Here is a 24,902-nt window from a genome sequence, read left to right on the forward strand (position 1 = left end):
GCTTATGAAATGATAAACAAATAATGTTTCTGCATCACTGACAGATAAAGGTTTTACATAGGGCTCTGTTTAATGCATGTATATAAAGATTATTACTTTTATTGCTGTAATGTGAGTAATAACGTTGGATTTGCTGACTTAGAAACAGAGGGGTAGATTGATCAAACATTCTAAAAAGGAACAGTGGAGGTGTTGCCCATAGCAACCAATCAGATGCTAGCTGTCATTTATCTACATTCTAGAACATGATAGCTAGAATATGATTGGTTGCTATGGGCAACACCTCCTCTTTTCCTTTTTAGAAGGTTCGATAAATCTACCCTAGGGTGTTGCCCTTCTGCTCTGTCTCACAATGCCAGAGACTAGGCAACAGAATCTTAACATTTTCCAGGTACACTTGGATGTTTGCAGTAAATAAAGATTTATAAATTGCCATAATTTTAAGGATGTTTTGAAGTTATTCTACTAAACTTCACAATAGGAAAGAAGTTGAATCTGCAACTGCTGATACAACAAGATTGGGGCGTGTTGGGACAGTCCTGTGAATGCACCCTATCATGTTCTTGCGTTACCTAAAATCGTTCTACATATCACATATGTGTGCTTTATGTATTGTATTATATAGGTTAGGCCAAAGACTCTGATTCCAGATAGCCTCCCCATCTCGCCATGCAGAGACAAGCCTTCTAAACAACCCCCTACATTTCAAAAGGCCACAGTCGTCCGCATCAAAAACCCCAGCCCAGCCCTTCCGACTGCCAACAATACTGTCAGCCATCTCCAGGCTTCCAATGGCCAATCACAGAGCTCCGTGGAGCCCACCATCTCTTCGCCTCTGAGCAGCGGAGGCGTGGCCTACGCCATTATATCCACTTCACCCAGCAATGCAAACCCTATGAACACCAGCACCGTGTCAGTGGTCAACGATGGTATCAAAGTTCAACCGCTCCTAATCAGCGCTGACAGCAAGGTAGGTGGAGATGGCCATCCGCTGTTTCTATTAGACACATAATGCACCTTCATAGTGGTTGTACCATATGTTGGTGTAATATCTAATGTTAAAAAAAAAAGGTGATGTAATTATTATTTTTCATAAAGCACCAACATATTCCACAGCTTCGTACAGAGCAGTCAGTAACAGTTAACCTATCGATCGTAGGATGAAATTCCAAGAGGAAAGTGACACAAACATGGGGAGAACATGCCAGACAGCAATTACTGTGATGGGATCCCGTTTAAAATAAAATAAAGAAAGAATTTAGAAATGCTAATATACAAATAATTTATCAATGCAGAATAACGGATGCCATGTTTTCTGATTCCAGTTTTCACTTGAAGCATTCCTAAATGGGATTCCTCAGTGTTATGGTAAATCTCCTCACATGGATCAGGCTTAGGCAAACAGCGGGGTAGGCTGGGACTTGTAGTTCCACAACACCTGAAGAGTTAAGGTTGCTTCGGGGGAGGCGAAGCAGGTGTCTGTCATTATTGCATGCTGGGAAATACCACAACTGAGAGAGTAGAACATGTCTCAGTCAGCAGTTTCATTCACGATATTAACTGATCGCAGATCACTGAGCTCTTGTCAAGTAAGCATTATATTTGTTATAGGTAATCATCATACAACCTCAAGTTCAAAGCAAACCAGAGAGCAAGGCTGAAAGCAAGAAACCTTGTGAAGAACCGCCTCAGGGACCCCCAGCTGCCAAAAAGAAAAAGGAGGAAAATCCTGAGGTAAAGAACGGCATTTGTGTAGCTTATGTCCTGAAATTAATATCTTATCTCTTCAGTAACCGCTTCATGGGAAGATTCATTGTCAGATTCATCTACATGTCCATTACACCAAGATTTGTTTTCATATACTATTGAAGGAGACCATAGACGGCCTTTTTTCTAGTCACCTTTACTCAAAAAAGGCAGAGGACAATACCTTGAACTTAAAGCTAAATACAAGGTAGAATATGTAATGTTCCCTGGGGATGTTGCCTATAGCAACCAATCAGATTCTAGCTGTCATTTTGTAGAAGGTACTAAATAAATGAAAGCTAGAATCTGATTGGTTGCTATAGGCAACATCCTCACTTTTTCAAACCCGCAGCTTAGTAAATCTAGCCCATAGTCTCCTTTTTCAAGTGCGCTATACTTGTTTGAAAATAAATATTCTGTTGCAAATGTGCACGGAATTAAGATGTTGGGAAAACCCTATAGCCTTAGAATGTTAAGATCAGCACAGAGTATTTCAGCTAACTGTCCCATATGTAGATATAGCCAGTCAGAGCGTATTATCGTAACGACAGAGTAATGATTTGATGCTCCTGTGCCGGATAATTATGGAGCCAATGATCCTTCTTGCTTCCTCTGAGGGGCAGAAAGGGGAAAGAGTCTTTTTCTTTCCTTGCAAGGAATTGATAGGTGAGCCCTGGCCACTGAGAGAGTGTAGCAAGTAAGCATGTACTGGAATCACAGAATGGTTATGTCAGTTTGGCCCCTAGGGCCATGCAGCTAGATGACGTCCAACATCCCTGTTAGTGTGGTTGGACAATCACCACATAGAGCCTGAGAGTGGACATCCCTGTTATAAACAAATGGAGTTTGATCGGCTTATTATCACGCACTGTGGTGGTTTTTCAGTCATATACAACGTCTCTGACCAGCAGACAACACCTTATATACCTGTGTATGACTGTATATGTCTGATCTATATCATGTTATTGTCTTTTGCTTTCTCTTCCCCCAGAAAATCGCCTTCATGGTAGCACTAGGCTTGGTTACTACAGAACATTTGGAAGGTGAGATGTTATACACATAACTTATATTGTTACAATGATTGTGTGATAAGAACTCCTCAGTATTCCACAACTGACCATCAGACTCGCATGATGTGGAGACTACCGATCCTCATTCTACCAAAGGGAACTGATATGATTACAAATATCCAACTCAGGCAGAGGCTGGCTGGGCAGGGGGCATGCACCCCTGGGCCGGTCCCATAGTGGGCTGCCATGGGCTGGATTTCTGGGCTACATGCATTTTTTTTCTTTAGAATGTTTCTAATAGGCTGCAGAGCTGAGTTTCGCCATCCAGGCTAAAACTTGTCAGCCAGCCCCTGGGCTCAGGTACTGAGAACATGTCTTTAGTATATTGAGTAGGTTACACTCATGTTTTTTTTTCCATGTAACAATATTCCCAAAAAAACAACTTCCTATTAGTCTAATATATCCTCTTTTTGTTTATTTTATAAATGTGCGATGTGCATATAATATTTTTTTTTTGTATAGTCCAAATATATGACCAGAGCAGCACTAAAGAGCAACTATCCTCAAAATGTTTATAATTTAAATTTATATGTAAGCATAAACTTTACGAGCGAATAATGATGGCTATATTGGGGCTCATCTTTTGCATCTGCCAGAGGGCCCCATTTTTTTTAGTTTTGTTGGAGTTGAATTTAAACTCACTCTGTCCAAGTCCTACCTCTTTTCACTGTGCTGTAGTCAATATTATCATATAAGTAAGGTATATTCTATGAGCATAATGGCCACAATTGCATAGGAGCACCAGGTTTGCACAGGGTAGAAGTTGAGAGGATGGAAAATCTTCCTAGATATGTACAGAGTGGGTGCACTTTTACTGAGACAAAACATGCACAGTGCACTGATTAAAACAACTTATTAAAATACAGGCAGCACCCCCAAATGGTCTCAACCAGTTCCACTGCAGCCTGTTCTGGTTCCTCTATAACAGGGAGACCATAAGTGTGTGTGGGGGGGGGTGCAAAAAACAGCTTGTCCCCCTAGAGACTGCCAGCCCGGTGCTGAAAAGCATTAAAGCATTGGGGCTCTTCACAACTCCAGATATATGTCTCTTTGTATAAAGATAAATAGCAGATTCCAGTCTCTATAACTCCTGGAGCTGGCTTGTCAGGTAAAGGGGGGGGGGGAGCAGGGGGGTTACAACAGATACTTGTTAATGGTTCCTGACATAGCGCATCTGTTGCAGGCAGAATAAGTGACAACAACACGTCTCATTACCTGGGGAGCAATTCATTAAGACTTTGCCCACTTTCAGCAAACACTACACATCGAAACAAAAAAACATTAAAAGACAAAGATGTGTTAATCTACATTAAATGGTATTAACTCTCCGGCTATTCCCATAATGACAGCTGCAGACTGACATCTGGTTTCCAATCGTAATAAAGATTTCCTACCATTTACACTGATCGCTCTTTGCCACTATGTTCTTCCTCTAATACATGGCCGCAAACCTCCGGTACATACACGCCTTCTATTCCAGGGCTGGCTATGGTACGCTTCTTGCCAAGCTCCATTTAATTAGCATAATGTATATGCATATATCAAGGCTTTTCTACATTCCATACATGCTTGATGCATCTGCTCATTTAAGATTTTTTGCTGATCATTCAGCTTTGTTTTAGATCTGCCACACATTGGGGCTGTACTATAGTCTGTTGTTATGATTGTAACTCCTATTAAACCATGCTATGAAACTCTTGTTAAAGGACAGCCAAATTTAAAATACAAGCTTCCTTATATAATAGGCTGCCAATGACACTCACTATATACAAGGATATATTGTGAATGTAAAGAAGATATTGTACATAAAGTTGTATTTGTGGGGGAAATATTTTATTAATGCACATGGAAGAGTAAGTAAAGCCTCTTTAAGTCTGATAACAGAACAGTAGCTGGCAGTCAGCTATATAGCAGACGTAAATATAATATAAAAAATCTCAAGATATATCAAGTAATAACATGTTTAAGTGTGTGTGTGTGTACAAGAGAGTGCATATAGTGTAGTAGGTTTTTGTAAATCACATAAAATACTGCATATTATGCATACTAGGGATTTAGAAAAACAGGTTTATCTGTAATACATATTTGTCTTTCCTCAATATAATAATATAATAATACTTTAGATCTTGTAGCTTTAACCCATCTGCTGGTGGTTCTAAAAGATACCCACACACCAACCGTACACCTGAGAGAAAGGCCACTTGTGTGTAGTAAATTCTTTTTAATAGATAAAAAATCAGAAGTTAAAACCCCTACAGTAATGTAAAAAGTTAGCTGCTTATCTGAAGTCACGATTGTCGCTGTGACATCCATGCCTGGAAGAAATTTCTCGTGGTTTTACCTTCCCCTCTGGGTTATCCTCTCGTTACCTTCTCCGAGTTATCCTCGCATTACCTTCTCCTCCGGGTTATCCTCGCGTTACCTTCTCCTCCGGGTTATCCTCGCGTTACCTTCTCCGGGTTATCCTCGCGTTACCTTCTCCGGGTTATCCTCGCGTTACCTTCTCCGGGTTATCCTCGCGTTACCTTCTCCGGGTTATCCTCGCGCTACCTTCTCCTCCGGGTTATCCTCGCGTTACCTTCTCCGGGTTATCCTCGCATTACCTTCCCCTCTGGGTTATCCTCTTGTTACCTTCTCCGGGTTATCCTCGCGTTACCTTCCCCTCTAGGTTATCCTCTTGTTACCTTCTCCGGGTTATCCTCGCGTTACCTTCTCCTCCGGGTTATCCTTGCTTTACGTTCTTCTCCGGGTTATCCTCGTGTTACCTTCTCCTCCGGGTTATCCTCGCGTTACCTTCTCCTCTGGGTTATCCTCTTGTTACCTTCTCCTCTGGGTTATCCTCGCGTTACCTTCCCCTCTAGGTTATCCTCTTGTTACCTTCTCCGGGTTATCCTCGCGTTACCTTCTCCACCGGGTTATCCTTGCTTTACGTTCTTCTCCGGGTTATCCTCGTGTTACCTTCTCCTCCGGGTTATCCTCGCGTTACCTTCTCCTCTGGGTTATCCTGGCGTTACCTTCTCCTCTGGGTTATCCTCGCGTTACCTTCTCCTCTGGGTTATCCTCGCGTTACCTTCTCCTCTGGGTTATCCTCGCGTTACCTTCTCCTCTGGGTTATCCTCGTGTTACCTTCTCCTCTGGGTTATCCTCGTGTTACCTTCTCCTCTGGGTTATCCCCGCGTTACCTTCTCCTCCGGGTTATCCTCGCGTTACCTTCTCCTCCGGGTTATCCCCGCGTTACCTTCTCCTCCGGGGTATCCTCTCGTTACCTTCTCCGGGTTATGCTCGCGTTACCTTCTCCTCCGGGTTATCCTTGCGTTACCTTCTCCTCTGGGTTATCCTCGCGTTACCTTCTCCTCCGGGCTATCCTCGCGTTACCTTCTCCTCTGGGTTATCCCCGCGTTACCTTCTCCTCTGGGTTATCCTCGCGTTACCTTCTCCTCCGGGTTATCTTCGCGTTACCTTCTCCTCTGGGTTATCCCCGCGTTACCTTCTCCTCTGGGTTATCCTCGCGTTACCTTCTCCTCTGGGTTATTCCCGTGTTACCTTCTCCTCTGGGTTATCCTCGCGTTACCTTCTCCTCTGGGTTATCCCCACATTACCTTCCCCTCTGGGTTATCCTTGTGTTACCTTCTCTGGGTTATCCTTGATTCCTTCCACTTTTAAAGTGTAGCAAACAACGTTGTGGGAGGCCACCTTACACATTTCATCTAAAACTTCATCAAGGATAAAAATGCTTGTAATACAAAAAAGCAGATTGCGCATATGGTGTTTTATGTATAAAAATGAGGGTACATATAATAGAAACCAGACAGAAGATTCAGCTATCCAACACACTGATTCTCAACTGGATATAAATGTAAATAGTTATAAATTCAAATATTCTCACATATGGCTGTGGGCAGACACAAGTCTGTCTATAATATATATTGTCCAGCAAATAGCATATGCATGAAAAGAACTCTCAATAGTTCCATAAGTTGAATGGATCCGCAACCAAACAGATTGTATATATGGTTACTTCCTAGTAATATAAACATAGATTCTGTTCCAGGTTCTATTCCAGTAGGGTAAATCACTGATTCTGATGACAATGTTCCACAAAACAGGTATATCGATATGCAAAATCGCATATACTTTTCCACACTCTTGATTTATAAACCAGTGGCACGATATAAGCATATAGAGCTTATCCGCCGTATAAGTTGTAAATTCGGCTAATATAATAATCACTCCATCAGTTACCGGTGAACATGTGGAGCTTACCCGCCTCGGGAAAGATGTAAATCCAAAACACCTATCCGGTGATATGAGCGGCTTGTTGGGATCCGGGCTGTGCCTGGGTATGATCTCCTCTCTGGCCGCATAAGCGGCTTACCGATCCAGGCTGTGCCTGTGTGTGGTGCGCACCACAGAATATGTCCAGACTGCAAATCAGATGTAAAAAAGGGGATCCTCTAGATACAAGAGTAGCGCCTCTGGAGACAATGTTACAAAGCCTTCACAATAGCAATGAGGCTAGGAAAGAACACATAGTCGTGGAATGGAGAGTTAACTTACAACGCGTTTCGTCTGTCTGGGCAGACTTTTTCAAGCAGTGTGTCTGCCCACAGCCATATGTGAGAATATTTGAATTTCTAACTATTTACATTTATATCCAGTTGAGAATCAGTTTGTTGGATAGCTGAATTTTCTGTCTGGTTTTTATTATATGTACCCTCATTTTTATACATAAAACACCATATGCGCAATCTGCTTTTTTGTATTACATGTGTGGTTTTAGAGGATTGGCACTTCCTCTATTGATTTGCTGCATTTGTTGTTTTGTTTTATTTGTGTATATTTTTGCATTGCCAATTAGCGCCGGAGATTCTATAATATAAAAATGCTTGTGATTGACATTTTATACTTCACTGCGTTGAAGTGTTAGAAGCACACAATGAATTATAACATATATATATATATATATATATATATATATATATATATATATATATGTGTGTATGTGTATATGTGTATATATATATATATATATATATATATATATATATATATGTTATTTATATATCTATAATATAAATGGTTAGTGGCGTGTGTTAGTCTGTCTGTGTGCGTGTGTGGAAAAAATAAAACCAAGCTGCAGCGCCACCTGCTGGGCGGAGTTATATACTGACCTACTAAATTCTTAGTGTGTGAGGGAAAAAAATTCAGAAAGGGCTGAAATTTGGTATACTAAGATGTTTTTAATTTGTTAATTTAATTTGTTAATTGTTAAAAGTGTTTATAAAGATTTTAAAAAAATATGTATATATATTTCTTGAAGGAGAAGTGACAGTGGGGAGTGGTTGGTGGTTGCCGGGGGTGACAGTGGGGAGTGGTTGGTGGTTGCCGGGGGTGACAGTGGGGAGTGGTTGGTGGTTGAGGCCTGGGCTATGGCCCAAATGCATGACAAGAACCTTTTTAACACCTTAAGTAGCTTGATTTGACTAGAATGCATGAGTATCATGCACGGGTTAACTTGTGTGTATATATATATATATATATATATATATATATATATATATATATATATATATATATATATAATATATGTGTGTGTGTATGTATATATATATATATATATATATATATATATATATATGTGTGTGTGTGTGTGTGTGTGTGTGTTTGTGTTTTGTCAGTGTTATTAGTGGCTCTTTTACTTATGGTAAATTATATTGTAGGTTTAATGTCTCTTTAAATCTGGTTCACTCAATTGTGTTCACTCTGCAACAACTTTGTTTTCCCTCTGAGCATTGCATTTATTACCATCAAGTGTAACATTCATCCCTGGCCTTGGCTTCATATAGAAAATTCCAATGTAAATTTGTTTCCACGGTTACAGAGATTCAAAGCAAACGTCATGAGAGGAAAAGGAGAAGCACGGCCAACCCAGCCTACAGCGGGCTACTGGAACCAGAGGTACGGCCTTTTACCGAATAATACAAACTTTACATGTCTTCTCTAATACTGGATAAAACACAAACAACTAAGTCAGTATAGGCATGTGGAGCACACATTGTGATCAGCCAGCGGCTCCGTGCTTGTGTATAGCAGGAAGGGATTGTATGATCTACTCATGCATATTCAGAGGGACTTTTCATGTTTGGAAAATAAATTGGCAAATGAATAGAAGTCAATGTAATTGCTTTGTGTTTTGTGACAGTCAGCGATGATGTATAATGTTCACCACAGTTTATTCAGTACTAGCGAGATTACTGCATACAGCAATTTTGCCCCTTCATCCTGAAATGCTGAATAATCAGAATGAGCATTTCTCCCGTTAGGGATAGAGGATCAAAACCGGTACACGATGTAAACATAAAATCCTTGGTGAGCGAGCAGATCACAAATAGACCTGGCAGCAAACAAGAGATGTTGAGGAAATGGTGATTATTTTGGTAGTTTCAAGAGATATAGAATTATTTCCAAAGCTTACAGCGGCTTGCCCAAACTTCTGTTTTTTTCTATATAGAATGCTTTGAAATAGTGATTTTTCATGGGTGGATTGTCGTTCCCCGATCCCTCCCCCCTTCACACTGGAAATGCACATCAAAGTCAATACAAAATATATATTACTTCTATTTATGATGGTTTTGATTTTGCTGAAAATTAGGGTGAAAATGTTACCACAAGATGAAACCTCCTCACACCAGGGAACAGACTCTACTTCCTATGGGGCTATTATTTTACATCCTGTGAAGTATACATTTCACTCTTGGGGGGGATATGATCTTACACTGCAGAAAAGGTTTCTTTCACTGGGCAAAACCACGGAAAACAGTTTTTTCTCCCAGGGGAGAAAGAGTTTTTTACACCCGATTGAGCTTCTCGCTGTTTAACAATTAGCCTGTGAAATCTATATACTACCCCCGGTGAAGTCACAATAAAAGTCCACACTGTTTATTTTAGAGCTTTATAAATAACCACAAGACCACGTTTAGCTTTGCTATGATAATCTTGTTATTTTCCCAGTTTATTTTTGTATATAGAATTGCAAACCGAGATTGACTACAACTAATATATTTACCGTAAAATGCCAGATTCTATGTCTTATGGTGCTCTTATTGTGTTCCAGCGGAAACGCCTCGCTTCAAACTATCTGAGTAACCCGTTTTTATCAGGGAAAGGTAAGTCCCCACCTCTGGGACCTCCACGACTCTGTGCACATAACTACTGCGTGTAATTGTCAGTGACCTCCATAGTGAATAAAACACTAGCACACAAGTAAGATTAACATGGTGTAGCATTGTATTCAATTCTTCCTTTAGTATTTGATAATTATGATTGTAGAAATCTGTAGAAAGCCAACTCAGAATTCTTTAATTACATGCTCTAAATTATATAATGGATTATTATTATTATTATTAGGATATTAGGTTCGAAGCCGCAGTCCGATTGCTTTTATACCTGTAACGGAAATCCAGCGCAACTTCTAATATCTAGTATAATTTACAGTAGAGGTTGCGTTATTCCTTATAATACACGTTTTCCTAAGGAACGCTGAAGTGATGACACAGATTATAAGCAGTAATATCAGAACTCATCATTTATACAGATATTATTTACAAGACTTTTTTACATAGTTTAACATTGCTTGTGTGGTATAAGGGTTTTAGAATTGAACGAGATGCTTTGTAGCCATATAAGTGAACAAGCTTTTATACAGGACACAGAAGGTGATTTGTAACATATAAAGAATAACATACCCTCTGCAGTAGATGACATATAATACACACATTGGAAGAACCTGTGATGTCACTTATGAGGCACATAACATAGGCAGCCAGTATGAATGTATTAGGCACCTGTCACTCCCCCAAGGTGTGCCTCAGGAGAGTGGAGAATTGACTGATAGTCTCATGAATACTAAATCAGCTGGCGGAATGTCTGTGGTTAGAGTGACAGCTACACATTAACAACGATCTGCATTCCAAGCTCTGACAGCAATGTTATTAATTAATATCCCAGTATTATTAGGTGCTCCGTACAAGATGGTGCATTATGATTAATGCACCTGTAGCTGTTATGTGAGCAAATTGATTAGTTGCTAATCAGAAAATTGGATATTTTAATTTCCAATTACGAGTTGAATGTCACTGAAAGTCGAGTCCTTACAAGATCAGCAGATTTACCTTGTGCAGTGTGGGAATGCTCTCTGTGTGAAGTCCGGGACCTGCCTAGCCTGTATATAAGTGCATCAGTGATGTCACTGCTTCCGAGTTAATGGTGAGATAGGCTGACTATGAATATAGGCCCCGCCCACAGAATGGCTGACTCTGCCTATGCTATGTGCCTCATGAATTGCCTCACTGATCTCATTGGCTCCTAGTGAACTGATAGGCTGCATTTAAAGATAGGTTGAGCCAACAGAATGGTTTCCTCTACTATGTGCCTCACAATGTACCTCTGTGATATCACTGATTCCTAATTTGAGAGGGTAAATTGTTCGGAATATTAGTTCGGCTCATGGCTACATTTACTGTGTGTAGGCATTGTAAGAGGGGAGCATTGCATGTTTTAATTTGGCAGATATAGGTGTTTTTGAAGCAGTGTCGTTCCACAACTTGTACACTTCTGACTGGCCTCAACAACATGGCTGTGGCCATTAGATCTACTTCATAGACATAATAATACATAGCCCCCGGTTACCCTCTCTGGCTAGGAAAAGGCTTACAACAGGAATGTTCCTGTAGTACATTAAGACACCAATCCTGCATGCACAGTTAATGGACTAACCCCGCTATACTTACTTTGCCCCTGATTTGTTGCAATTCTTTTTTAATTTTGACCACTAACCTATTTCTGCCCTTCTCTGTGCTAGCGAATTCGGATCCCTGTTGGAAGGTATGTTGGCGAAGGTTTGCCAAGAAACATTCTGTCTTTAGGGAAATGTTTTGCTGTATGTTTCTTCCAACATATACACCGGTCATTAACACGGCCGGCAACAGGTTTAAGGGTTCACAAGGAAAGAAAAGATGTTAATAAATCCACAAATGTAATGGCAGGTTTCAGGAACTGAACACTTTATAAGATATTTGCCATAATATTGATCTTGGGGAAATATTTTCATTCTATGCAGACGCCCTTTTGAAGGATAGCAAGAGTAACCTCTAATTATGTACATGGCAGATATCAGAGAACAATAGCTTTCATCAAGCTTTCCTCATAAACAGCAGTCCAAGGCTCCTGAGATAGATGAATACAATATTAAACATCTCAAAATCAGTCATAGTACAGAAACTTCCATACAATAGCTCTAAAAAGTATTTACCACCATCAGCATTTCCCCCCCATTTTATTACATCATTGAATAAAAATTAATCAATATTCAGTTATTTGGGATTTCTGACCACTCCTCAACACAATATACCCTGTAATCTGGAACATACGTCTTCTTAAAAGTCCGACATCTTGTGCAGACTGCAGCAGGTTTTTCTCCAAGACACGTCTATAGCTTGCTCCATTCATTACCTCTACGAAGAGTCTTTTTTACGTTGGTGCTCACTCTCGGACATGGCCTGTTCTAGACAAATTCATTTTTGTGCCATGTTCTGCAGTATAATGGTCTTGACAGTGATCCAATGGATATTAAATGTCTCTGAAGCCCTCTTAAATCTTTGTCTGATTGGTGGTTTTCAATAGACTTTTCTTGTATTTTCTTTGAACGTTATTTGGTCTTCACAAGGAAGCTCTTGTTTGGAAATACAATGAGCAACCGTGAAACCTCCCTCACCCTTCAGTGGCAAAAAATCCAGAATAAATCCATTTTGATTCCATGGTGTAAGAAAATAAAATGTGGCAATTTCCAGCGAGATGAATACTATTTTAGATTTGTGAATATTTCATGATGCCTTTTCATAATATATGAACCTATATTTCCTCTTTAGTAACCTTTAAACCTGTTATGGCTACATTCAAAATTTATCTTTATGTAATATAATATGGCATTAACTCAAGAACTAATATATTAAATTATGCACAGCATTTCTGGTTTGTACTGCGGGAGGAAATAGTCATATTAAGGCACAATGCAGTGTTTTGTAGCTACTTAATCAAATCGTTCCAGTCCACTCTTATATTGTCTCCCTTCTCCTACACCCCTCTGTTGGTGGTTCCCAGTCTGTCCTGTTTATGGTGGTCTGTTCAGTCTGACGTAAGATGCTCACATAGGGCCTGATTCATGTTCGAATTGACGTTTCTGTAGCGCATCTTGTGTGAAATAGCTCTGCGGATGCCCAAGGCGGACCTTACACCAATAAACGCAATTCATGTCTGAACGCAAATGACACTTACGACTGTCTATGACTTGAGAGGAGGGAACAGGAGAGGGCAGGGGCGGACTAACGTAGGCCATGCTACGCCCGGACTTACGTAGGCCATGCTACGCCCGGACTTGCTTAGGCCATGCTACGCCCGGACTTACGTAGGCCATGCTACGCCCGGACTTACGTAGGCCGTGCTACGCCCGGACTACCGTAGGCCATGCTACGCCCGGACTTACGTAGGCCATGCTACGCCCGGACTTACGTAGGCCATGCTGCGCCCGGACTACCGTAGGCCATGCTACGCCCGGACTTACGTAGGCCATGCTACGCCCGGACTTACGTAGGCCATGCTACGCCCGGACTTACGTAGGCCATGCTGCGCCCGGACTTACGTAGGCCATGCTGCGCCCGGACTACCGTAGGCCATGCTGCGCCCGGACTACCGTAGGCCATGCTGCGCCCGGACTACCGTAGGCCATGCTACGCCCGGACTTACGTAGGCCATGCTACGCCCGGACTTACGTAGGCCATGCTACGCCAGGACTTACGTAGGCCATGCTGCGCCCGGACTACCGTAGGCCATGCTGCGCCCGGACTACCGTAGGCCATGCTACGCCCGGACTTACGTAGGCCGTGCTACGCCCGGACTACCGTAGGCCATGCTACGCCCGGACTTACGTAGGCCATGCTACGCCCGGACTTACGTAGGCCATGCTGCGCCCGGACTACCGTAGGCCATGCTACGCCCGGACTTACGTAGGCCATGCTACGCCCGGACTTACGTAGGCCATGCTACGCCCGGACTTACGTAGGCCATGCTGCGCCCGGACTTACGTAGGCCATGCTGCGCCCGGACTACCGTAGGCCATGCTGCGCCCGGACTACCGTAGGCCATGCTGCGCCCGGACTACCGTAGGCCATGCTACGCCCGGACTTACGTAGGCCATGCTACGCCCGGACTTACGTAGGCCATGCTACGCCCGGACTTACGTAGGCCATGCTACGCCCGGACTTACGTAGGCCATGCTACGCCCGGACTTACGTAGGCCATGCTGCGCCCGGACTACCGTAGGCCATGCTGCGCCCGGACTACCTTAGGCCATGCTCCGCCCGGACTACCGTAGGCCATGCTCTGCCCGGACTACCGTAAGCGCGTGCTAACACAGATGAAGCCGATTCATGTTCTGTATTTGTCGGAAGTACGCTTGTTTTCAGCTGTATCATTTGTACCAGCTACAGGGCAGGTGTCAGTGCCGACTGATAAGTGATAACTGTCACTGCGTAGTATAAACAACACTTATGTGTGCCGGAAGCTATACCAGAACAATTGTATGTAGCTAAGATATGCTGTATAAACGCATTGTAATGTACAGTATGCATTGAAAACATCTTTATTTATGCAATTAATATAATAAAAAATATTTTTTTTAAATTATATTTGAAAATAAATATTTAAATTGTACTATACTGTTAGAAGTTTTTATTTTATTGATTATAAAATGTTTATGCGTTCTGATGTGAACATATATTGCACACGTACACGTGTGTATCCTGCAGTCTGTGCGGTCTGTACATACGGCAGTTACTGTGTAGCAGAACATACTTATACCCGGATTCAAATGGAAATGTATCTTGAGCGGTCGGAACTGCGCTCTAGTTCTTTGCTCGTTTTTAAACACCTACTTGGTGCACGTTGCGTTCAGACCTGAATCAGACCCATAATCGTTCACATATCTTTCATTTATACTCCTTTTACCTCTAGTACTTAGTGAGTTATGAGAGACGTCCTGGGCTTCCTAGGTTCCATGTGATAACTTACATTGCTGTCACATGTAGATAAACAGTAAACAAGAAAACTGATCTATAATTTGTTTTTCCTCATTGAATAGGGTGAGATCATCCACGATGAACACTGCTCAGCGTGCAAACGTGGCAATAACTTACAGCCCTGTGGCACTTGCCCAAGAGCTTACCATTTAGACTGCTTGGACTCACCGGTGAAAATAGCACCCAAGGGAATCTGGATGTGCCCAAAGTGCCAGCAAAAGGTGAGAAGTGGACTGAGCTTACATATAGTAAAATAACAGCAAAGTATCTCTTCAGCCCCAAGATAACACACACCACCTCTCTATGATATTTTCTGGTTTATTACATAAAGTTTTGGACTGGCTCGTCAGGTACACACATTAACATGCCCTGGTATTACTGGTGTACCTAGACGGCTTGTGTGCTGTGCATAGTGCAACCCAATACTACTATATTACCACCGCTTTCATTACATAAATGCTGCTCGTGTTAACCTCATTGGTGGCCTAACCTAATCATTAGAGTGAGGGGACGTCAAGACTTTATTGAATGTGGCAATTTTGTGTATTGTGTTTTTGAACTATTGCAGAAAACTAGGCGTCCTGATGCATCTACATTCTTTGCTGTGCTTTTACAAGGAACTCCCCGACATCTGCCCAAGTCCTCCGGCTTCTGTTCCTCTGCAAACGCCACCATCTTGCTCCATAAACTTTTGCGCTATGGCAGCAATTTAGACAAATTGAAGCGCCCAGTAACCCCAGAAAGTATTTTGCACCGCGTATCAGACATTGAGCACCGAGCGCAGACATTTTGTGAGCTGAACCAATATTCAGTAAACCGCAGTCTTATCCGTACACTAGGAGCCAGTGTAATCTCTGAGGCGTGAAGTGCCTCATGTCTCAGTGATATCGGTGTTTCCTAGTTATTCAATAGGCGGCATTCTTGTGAATATTGGTTCAGACCATAAAATGGCTGCTACCACTAGTTATAGGTGACATATTAACTATGATTTGCTAGTTATTAGTAGAGAAAGTACAGAGATAAAACAGCAACTGTAAAAGTCTGAATATTGTAAGTCAATAAACTCATTTACTGTTAAAAAAAAAAAAAAAAGTTTATTTACATTCTTGAGGTAATACCACGGAAAAAATATATTAAAATAAACACATGCTGTTGTAATGTTTATATCTAGATACTGTATTTTCTGATAAACCCTTTTATTATTTAGTTTTAAAACTCCCTAGCAGATAATCATTATCTTGATCAGATGTCGCTTTCTAGCCAGATCGTTGTTGCTGAAGGTGTAGATGATATTTCCTGGGACAGAGTGCGCGTTCTCCCACACAAAGCTGTCACTTTTATTATTATTTTTTTTATTCAGCATTGACCATGTATAATACAGAATGCCGGCACTTGACCAACGTTGTGAAAATGACAACACTGTTCTAGTTTTTGTGGCATAAAGAAGTAAAGCATTTCTGATAGAGATCACATCGTTATATCCATAAATCTGTACAGTGTTTTGTCCGTATGTGATTTGTGTATTTGCAGTGACTATAGCATTAAGTGACACAGTGACTATATCGTTTATGTGTTACATTGAAATAAATTGTCTGAGTAGTAATTGAGGAGTCAATGCAAAAAGATGCATTAAGGGACAATGCAGCGTTAAATATTGATACATTAATACTCCCCTCTCGTTGTATTATGTCCCAGTCTTCATCCCCTCCGTCATATTGAGGGCAGACTAATCGCAGGGGGAAGTTGTATTATCCCCCCTTATACATCATTTTATCTTCGTCTTTATTTTCTATTGCAATTTATATTGAATCAGAATAATATGTAACTGACTTCCTCTTCCTGTCTTCACCCTTAGGTATTAAAGAAGGATGCAGTGCCATGGAGCGGGGCGCTGGCTATTGTCCAGTCTTACGTGACACATAAGACAGGTGTGACCCTTTCTGTCATTATTACATTTACAAAAAGCGACTGTGTGGCTCATTTAATAACCCGTAACAACCAATCAGATGTCCGCTTTTAGCAGCCTGGTGCAGTCAGTCTAATCAAAGCTGACATCAGATTAGTGCTGTATGCACCATGGTATTAAATAAGCCTCTATGAGGTTTGTTTAGTAACGTGCCGTAAAGATGTGTCCTAACTGGCTGTGCATTAGCTTTCACGAGTCTCGAGCTAGTTTGACTTATGCTCGTGCCACACAAGCTGATTAACACACACAGAAAAATTCTGGTTGTGCTACTATTTTCCTGCTTATAACGTGAAGGTTTATTGTACTAATGTGACAAAATGGGCATTTTTCCCAGGAACCTCCAGTACAGGGTCTTTATTATACCACCTGTTATTGGAACCTAAAAGAAATTCTGTCACCCCTGGTCCTCTCAAATAAAAAGACGTATCGAAAAAAATATTGACCTCAACATTGACTGAAACATCTGCTCATCATTTATATTATCCAAATCCTAAATATGAACCTAACCCAAGATTCATCTCTAGACCTACATTAGCCCAAACATAATTTAAGCCTAACTCCAAACCTGTCCCTCCCCAATTAAAAGATCTGTAAGGGCCCCTCATACAGCATGTAGAAACATGGAAGAAAAGATTGTATTGTTGTCATGAGTAAATATAGTCCTTATACCGCTTGTAGGTGTCTCCAGTCCTCCGTGCAGCCCTCCTGACCAGAATATTATCCTGTAGCATCATTTCATTGTCATTCGTCCAGATTTATGACTGTGTGGTGATGTCTTCACCAGTCTTAACATTGCCTGTAACGTGGGCTTTAATAATGTTGACCTTGTTTACAATGAGCACTATAAATCCCTTGGTTTTGCAGAAGTGTGTCTAGGTGGTCCACCCAAGGTGTATGTCAGCGCTCCGATCTCACTGTACAAACGTAGAAGCGTCTCATCAAAAGTCCAACAACTCACCACTTTCATCATACTTTCTGTTTATGTATCGTGAATGAGGTCTACTGCCCTACTGTGATTATAGGGGGATAGTGATTAGGGGCCTGCTGGTTTTATCTGTTCTATACTACCAGTTCAATTACAGCACCCTGAAGTGGCAAAGGGGTACTTATAAGGCCATCAGAAAAGGCTTTATGGCATGAGCAGAATGACATTTTAGGAATTAGGATAAATCCCTTTGTCAGGTTGCTGGTCACTACTTGTTAATCTGAAATATTGTGAAGCCTACTTTCTTTATTGTACTGATGTACCTGACGACAGGCTGTCATAGAGGAGTGAATTGTGCTGGGGTACACCCGTATCGCTGGCCATTAAGGCTCACTAAAAATATCATATTACCCAGCAATTTATTGTGCAATTAAATCAGCGTCATTACTATGTAGTGCCATTTAATTACCTGCTTTGTTTGATGAAGGTAAAATACCTCCAAATTGATTAGTAGTTCCTGCCTTGATACCAGCTAACAAACTGTGTTTCTCTATTGTTTCACCCGCTCCTCCCCCAATGTATTGTTATATCTCCTTCACCACTAGCTAACTCTACATACACTTTATTATTGTATTACGTTGCTTCCGTCTTGCTATTATAATGTGATGGTTTTACACATTGTGTTCTCACAGTGAAAGCTGAGAACTTTTGCCACTCTTAGAAGGGCTCATATTCTGTGCCCGGTGCAGGACCATTACATACGGCTTCACGAGTCAGGTATTTAGCTGAGCTAGTGGACTAGAGTTGACAGTAGATTTAGCGGAGAGTGCGCTGCTTGTGAGGGACTTGTTACAGAGAGCAAACAAGGTGAACGCAGATGTGTGCCCAGGAAAGCATTGTCATTAAAGGCTAAACACAGACACATGAAGGACACTCATCCTTTCTGTCCCTTGAGTATAATTACGATTTAAGAGCCGTATGAGTAGTTAAACTACATCAGTTTGAGAATGTTGTTTGGGGCGGCCATAGCAACGCTTATAGGCAATGCTTAGACAGCACTATCCATGCTGACTCCTAGATCAGAATGGTTGTGCTCACAAAACTGCAATCGCATCTCATGCAGAAGGAAATCCAGCACATTTATACAGATATCTCTCTCTTTATTTACAAGCCATGTGACTGTTGATGTCAGTCACACAAGTTGACCCACCACTGTCCGTTCTCCACTACCACCGAAGTGCAGTGGAATGGACAGGGGATATTGCGTCTCAGTTTAGCACATCCTCCTCACGTTGGGGGTTGCTGAATCGCATATTGTATGCACAAAAATACAAACATGTTTTGGCACTACAACATCACATTGTAAAAAAAATCCCTTTAGTCTAAGTAGAGTAACCCTCATGGCTGTCACTAGTATTTCCTGTTACAATAGATAGAAAAGACGCATATTCTATAACATGAGCGATGAAGGACTAGCAGCAGAATCTAGGGGGTGACCTTGGTTCTCCAGGCCACTACCCAGCATGCACTTGTGTGGCTCGAGCTGACGCTGTGATCTTTTACAGTGAAAGAAGAAGAAAAAAGAAAGTTGTTGAAGAAAGGCAATGAATTGAAAAATGAACAGAGACAGCTTGAAGATCAAGAGAGACTTCTGAACAACGCCATGAAGGTGAGATCATAATGTTAGACTTCATTGTCTTAATTTTATGTTCAAAAGCGATAATGTATATCATGGTGAGATGTATCCCTGTATACTGTGACAATAGTCAAGTTCACCTATATCCAAGTGCCCCCACCTGGGCCGTCACCTGTGGCTAATACCATGGTACAGCGCCGTCACCAGCTGCACAGCAGACAGCAAGCACTTTCATTAGCTGAAGCTGCAGTTTCTAGGCAACAAGTGAAAAATGAAACCGCTACAGCTTACATCAGTGTAGTTTCATTGGTTTTAAACACCTGTATTTTATTGGACGGAGGGGCCGCCCTTTCTTTGGATTCCTTTTCATTGGCTCCCCACACTAGCAGGACGTTCTGGTTGTGACATAGGAGCATTAGCGTCAGAAAGTCAGCTTTGCAAAACAAACGCTTTCGTCCGCTTGTGCGAATGCTAGTGGATATAGGCTCACTGAGAGCAATGAGTTCCTTTCCCACAACTTTTTACTAGCGTTAAAAATGCTGGTAGAAGTATGTATTATTACACCATTGGGTTAAGGGTCCATATTGTCGAAAATAAACTTTGTAAGCTTTTCTACACCCATAAAGGAACTGTCTTGCAGATAGTTGCAACATTGTTACAACAATGTTAAAAACAAACAACTATTCCTGGCTGCATGCCAAGTCCTATAGTATTGCACAGATAAGGGAGGGGAAGGTGAGAGCTCAGACTGTTATCTTTCCAAATTCAATTGATAGAAGTGATACAATTAACAATCACTTGTACATCTTTAAAAACAAACAGGGACTTCCCTTTTATGGTTCTACTTTACTAGTGGCTCGTGAACCACTGATACACTGTAATATGTAGTGGACAAGTCCTGAGTATGGTATATTATAACAATCCCCATCCACTGTGGTGTTATCCATTCATGCATAGAGCCTTCTTAGCCAGTTTAGTAATATAACCATCATATTGTCTCCTTTCCCTGTGTGACAGAAATGCTTAGAGCTGAAGAATAGCTTGCTGGCCCAGCAGAGAGGAACGCAGTCATCTTTGGAACGTCTCAAAACTCTCATTAGATTGATACAGAACGAGCAGATGCTTCAGGTTACCATGACGACAACCACCTCCTCTTCCTTGCTGACTGTCCCCTGGATCAAACCCTCATCAGCCACCCCTACTCTACACAAAGGCCTGCAGCATCCTCAGAGTAACAATTGACACAGCCAGATGGAACAATAACTTTAAGCAAATTTTGCCAAGAAGGAAAAAAAAACAAAAAACCCGAAAGAACAGTCCGTCTCTTCTAAACCACTAGTACACATGCATCGATGTACAAGAGAACTTGCAAACACATTAACGTGGCTTGTAAGATCCAACCGCGGCAATAGCGAGGAGACCAGTGTTTGCTAGATGCCGTCACACCTTCAGTGCTTATCAGTTTTTTCACTTCGTTTTACGTTGGCCTTAAAATACTTCTGAATTATTAAAAGAAAAAAAAAACTGTGTATGAAAGGGCCAAATTAAGCTAGCAACGCGGTGAACAGCGCTTCGTGCCAGACAATTCACCTATTGTTTGTTTGTCAGAAGATTGATCTATAGTACAAATAGTATGAAAGGGATTCGGGACTCTATTTTGGGGGACATGAATAGTTGTAAGAATAGTTTTTTTTGGACTTCTTATAGCCTTTTCAAATCAAATCTGCCACATGTATTCAGGTTAATTGTTGAAAAGGGTTATGTTAGTAATTACTCAGAGCCTTCAAACAAAAGCTGATTTTTTTTCCAGTATTAATACAGCTAAGGTTTGCAGATATATTAAAAGAAAACTGTATAAACTTGGCGTTTCTAGTGGGATATTGAAGTATTTTCATGCTGATGCTTGTGTATACGCGTGCTGAACTATTTAACAAAGTACGACTGTAAAGCTCCTTAATTTTTACTTATTTTGCTATTGATGTATTTTTCTCATTAAGCTTTTTTTTTTTTTTTTTCTCTTGAAAAATTTAACAATGACAAAGTGGGTAACTTTGGTAGGTCGAACTATTTACATTTTGGTAAAGAGGAAATTTTTGTTTGTTTCATTTTAAACAGATTTTTTTCTTGTTTTTTTTTTGTTTTTTTTTGCCAGTACAGACAATATGCCAAAAAACTTTACCTTTTTTTGTACTGCATTTTTTATTATAAAATACATAATGTGAAAGGAACAATATGCATTTTTTATTTTAATGCTCGCAGAATTATCTGCAATATGGTACAGAAAGAAAAAAACTGCCTCAATTGGAGTTTCTCATATCTGATATGATATCATTTTGTTTTTAAAATATCATTCTTTTTGTATATTTTGGATTATTAGATAGATGGGATTGTGTGGGCAGGGAAGACTGACATTATTTTTTAAAGACTCCGCTTCTAAAATGACTTTTAATTCATCTATATTTCAATAGCTAGTCTTCCTGATACAACATTGGTCAGCCTAGCCTAGCGCCTTAATAGGACACAGAGTAGAGTGGACTATGTTTGGATTAAAAAGATAGGCAACAATACTTCAACTTTAACATACCGTCACGTGTGTTGTTCCCTTCATTACAACAAATGTGAGATACAGTTTATTGTTTACCATGTTAACAGCCTGAGAATGGTCAAAGTTAATTTAAAAAAAAAAAATCCAAAATATATAAGCACCTTTCAGAAATCTATTTTGCTGAAACCATTTATTTTCGCTTTATATATCCAAACTAAAATAGCTTTACCTAATTTGTTGGCTGTTAGCTGTCCGTTTAATCAGTGTTAGAACGTATATTTTTTTTTTTTATGGAGTAGTCTTAAAGCGGTATAGACATTTGTGCCCGGCTTCCTTGCCCATTAGAGCATGCTATTATTATTTTTATTTATTTATTTTAATACTTGACACTGAAATACATGCTTCGATCATTATAGGCTGCTTAAAAAAATATCGCACTAATCTCATATTGAGAGTCCATTGACAACAAGTACACAAGACAAGGCAGCTCTGCTGTACATTTGCATATCACAGTTGTGAATGTCTTATAAAACAGATTGGTGGTCGATCACTAATGGCATTTAATGGTCCCTCCCACCATTTTCACAACTCCGGGAGATACTGTGCAGTGCTATACAGATCTATTTTAATACACTTAACAATGGGTTGACCAAGATTTTTATATTCTTTTACTGAAGAACAAAGCAAAACGTGACTAAAACACAATTGTTATACATTGGTTATTTTACACCAATTTACGCATTCAAATATGGCTTGCAATGTAGTTTTTTAGGTTTAAAAAGGGTTTTTTAAGTTTATTTTATTCTTAAATAAAATTTAAAATGTGCAGCTAGAATATGTGAGGGGGAATATATGAAGAAATGTATTGGACTGTTAAAAGTAGTTTTATTTATTTTGAATTCATTTAAGGGGACAGTCCATTTAGTGTGCATAGAAAAAAAAGTGTTTGTCCTAAATATTCCAATGTAGTTTTACTTCTCTATGATGCATTAAAACTTGATTGACAATTTCATGTTGTTCGTGTTGAAATATTTTAATCATGGTACATTCAAAATTAAATTTTGGTTTTAATTAGAGATGTAAATATGAAGAAATATTGTTTATTTACATCTTTTCAGGATGTAAATAGAAAATATCCTTTTACTTGACCTTTTTTTAAAATATTTTTTTATGCTCGTTGACTAAACTGGACACATATGTGTTTATTAAAAGTAGGAATATGCCCAATTAAATATTTGCTTCAGAATCCTGTCAACTACAAATGGTTTTAGCAAGAGTCAGCCAAACCAAAACCTGTAGAGTTTAATTAACCGGATGTTTTAATGTGTAGAATACAGTAACAGATTCCAGGAATGACACTTACAGATAGGATTTTATCATTTAGGGCACTCCTGCTTAATTTTAATATTCAGACTAGTGTGGTAGAAGAACACCAGGGGGTAAATGTATCAATGTCCGGATTCTTCAACTCCGGCGAGATCGGCGTCTTTAGCACTTAAATTTAAAGCGGTGCTGCCTTGTAAAGGGAAACTTCCCTTTACAAGGCAGCGCCACTTTAAATTTAAGCGCTGAAGACGCCGATCTCGCCGGAGTTGAAGAATCCGGACATTGATACATTTACCCCCAGTAGTCAATTTTGTAAGTGTCCAGAATTAACTTTTTATATAAAAAAAGGTAAGAAAAAAATATTCTGACCACCTAGGACTCTTATTAGTCTGATGCAGTAGATGAGATACATTTGCCTCGAAACAGTCCAAAACTACTGATTCTCCTCTGCTCCAGCCATCTGCATCCCACTTCTAACACCAAATCTAGAATTTGAACTTTGTTATTCAGCAGAATATTTTGCAAAAGGATTAAGAATTAAGCCGAATCCTAAAATAGTATATACTACTTCCCTAATTGAAAGTGTAAATCAGGCTTTTATTGAATGCTGAGTTCTGCTTCTGACAGAAGATATTTTGGGGACTTGGGGCTGGCTCAGTGTCTTAGAGAGTATCCTATTACACATAGTTTGTTGACATTGTTTGAGAGCTGAACCAATATTCATTTATCAATTCACTAAGATCTAGTGACTTCACCAAGTGCCTCATGCCTCGGTTATGTCACTAGTTGTCAGAGAAATTATAGTCTGCTTTCCCTGAATATGGTTCAGGCCACAAAATGGTTCATTCCACCTTCTTTAGGGAACAAGCGATCTTGTCTCCATAGTGTTCTACAAATAAATGTTTAACACCTCATATATGTCATTATTAGATATTATTATCTAGCAATGTATCACCGAGCCATGAAGCTGCAAAGTACTTTTCCAGAGGTTAGTCCACAGTCATTTTATATAGCAATTGTTATATAACAATTGTTATATAAAATGTATATAACATCAGTAAAAGCACAGTGGCCTAGTGGTTAGCACTTCTGCCTCACAGCACTGGGGTCATGAGTTCGATTCCCAACCATGGCCTTATCTGTGTGGAGTTTGTATGTTCTCCCTGTGTTTGCGTGGGTTTCCTCCGGGTGCTCCGGTTTCCTCCCACACTCCAAAAACATACTGCTAGGTGAATTGGCTGCTATCAAAAATTGTCCCAAGTCTCTGTCTGTCTCCCTGTCTGTCTATCTCCCTCTTTGTCTGTCTGTCTGAGTGTGTGTCTATATTAGGGAATTTAGACTGTAAGCTCCAATGGGGCAGGGACTGATGTGAATGAGTCCTCTGTACAGCGCTGCGGAATTAGTGGCGCTATATAAATAAATGATGATGATGATTGTTAGTATAAATAAATATTCCATACTAATAAGTAGGAGTGTAAGTTGAGGCTGATGTACAATTTACTTGACCAAATAAAATATCACCCTATAGACCAGAGCTGCTAGTGGTAACACTGTTAT

At 40.3% G+C, this 24,902-nt stretch overlaps 1 protein-coding gene across 4 annotated transcripts in view; it reads left to right on the forward strand.

Annotated features, from left to right (window-relative positions):
• The window catches only part of PHF21B (PHD finger protein 21B), a 69,333-nt gene extending 46,304 nt beyond the window's left edge, over nt 1-23,029 (forward strand). For all 4 annotated transcript variants that reach the window (XM_075210250.1, XM_075210251.1, XM_075210252.1 and 1 more), the window contains exons 4-13: nt 626-970; nt 1,612-1,734; nt 2,738-2,789; nt 8,698-8,774; nt 9,931-9,982; nt 11,677-11,699; nt 15,010-15,168; nt 16,803-16,875; nt 19,404-19,507; nt 20,492-23,029. In XM_075210250.1, the coding sequence (XP_075066351.1) occupies nt 626-970; nt 1,612-1,734; nt 2,738-2,789; nt 8,698-8,774; nt 9,931-9,982; nt 11,677-11,699; nt 15,010-15,168; nt 16,803-16,875; nt 19,404-19,507; nt 20,492-20,716 (1,233 nt within the window). In that variant the 3' untranslated portion in view covers nt 20,717-23,029. The remainder of the gene's footprint in view (nt 1-625; nt 971-1,611; nt 1,735-2,737; nt 2,790-8,697; nt 8,775-9,930; nt 9,983-11,676; nt 11,700-15,009; nt 15,169-16,802; nt 16,876-19,403; nt 19,508-20,491) is intronic.
• The last annotated feature ends 1,873 nt before the right edge of the window (nt 23,030-24,902 follow it).

The sequence above is a fragment of the Mixophyes fleayi genome, chromosome 4 (assembly GCF_038048845.1).
Source record: "Mixophyes fleayi isolate aMixFle1 chromosome 4, aMixFle1.hap1, whole genome shotgun sequence".
NCBI classification, from domain to species: Eukaryota; Metazoa; Chordata; class Amphibia; order Anura; family Limnodynastidae; genus Mixophyes; species Mixophyes fleayi.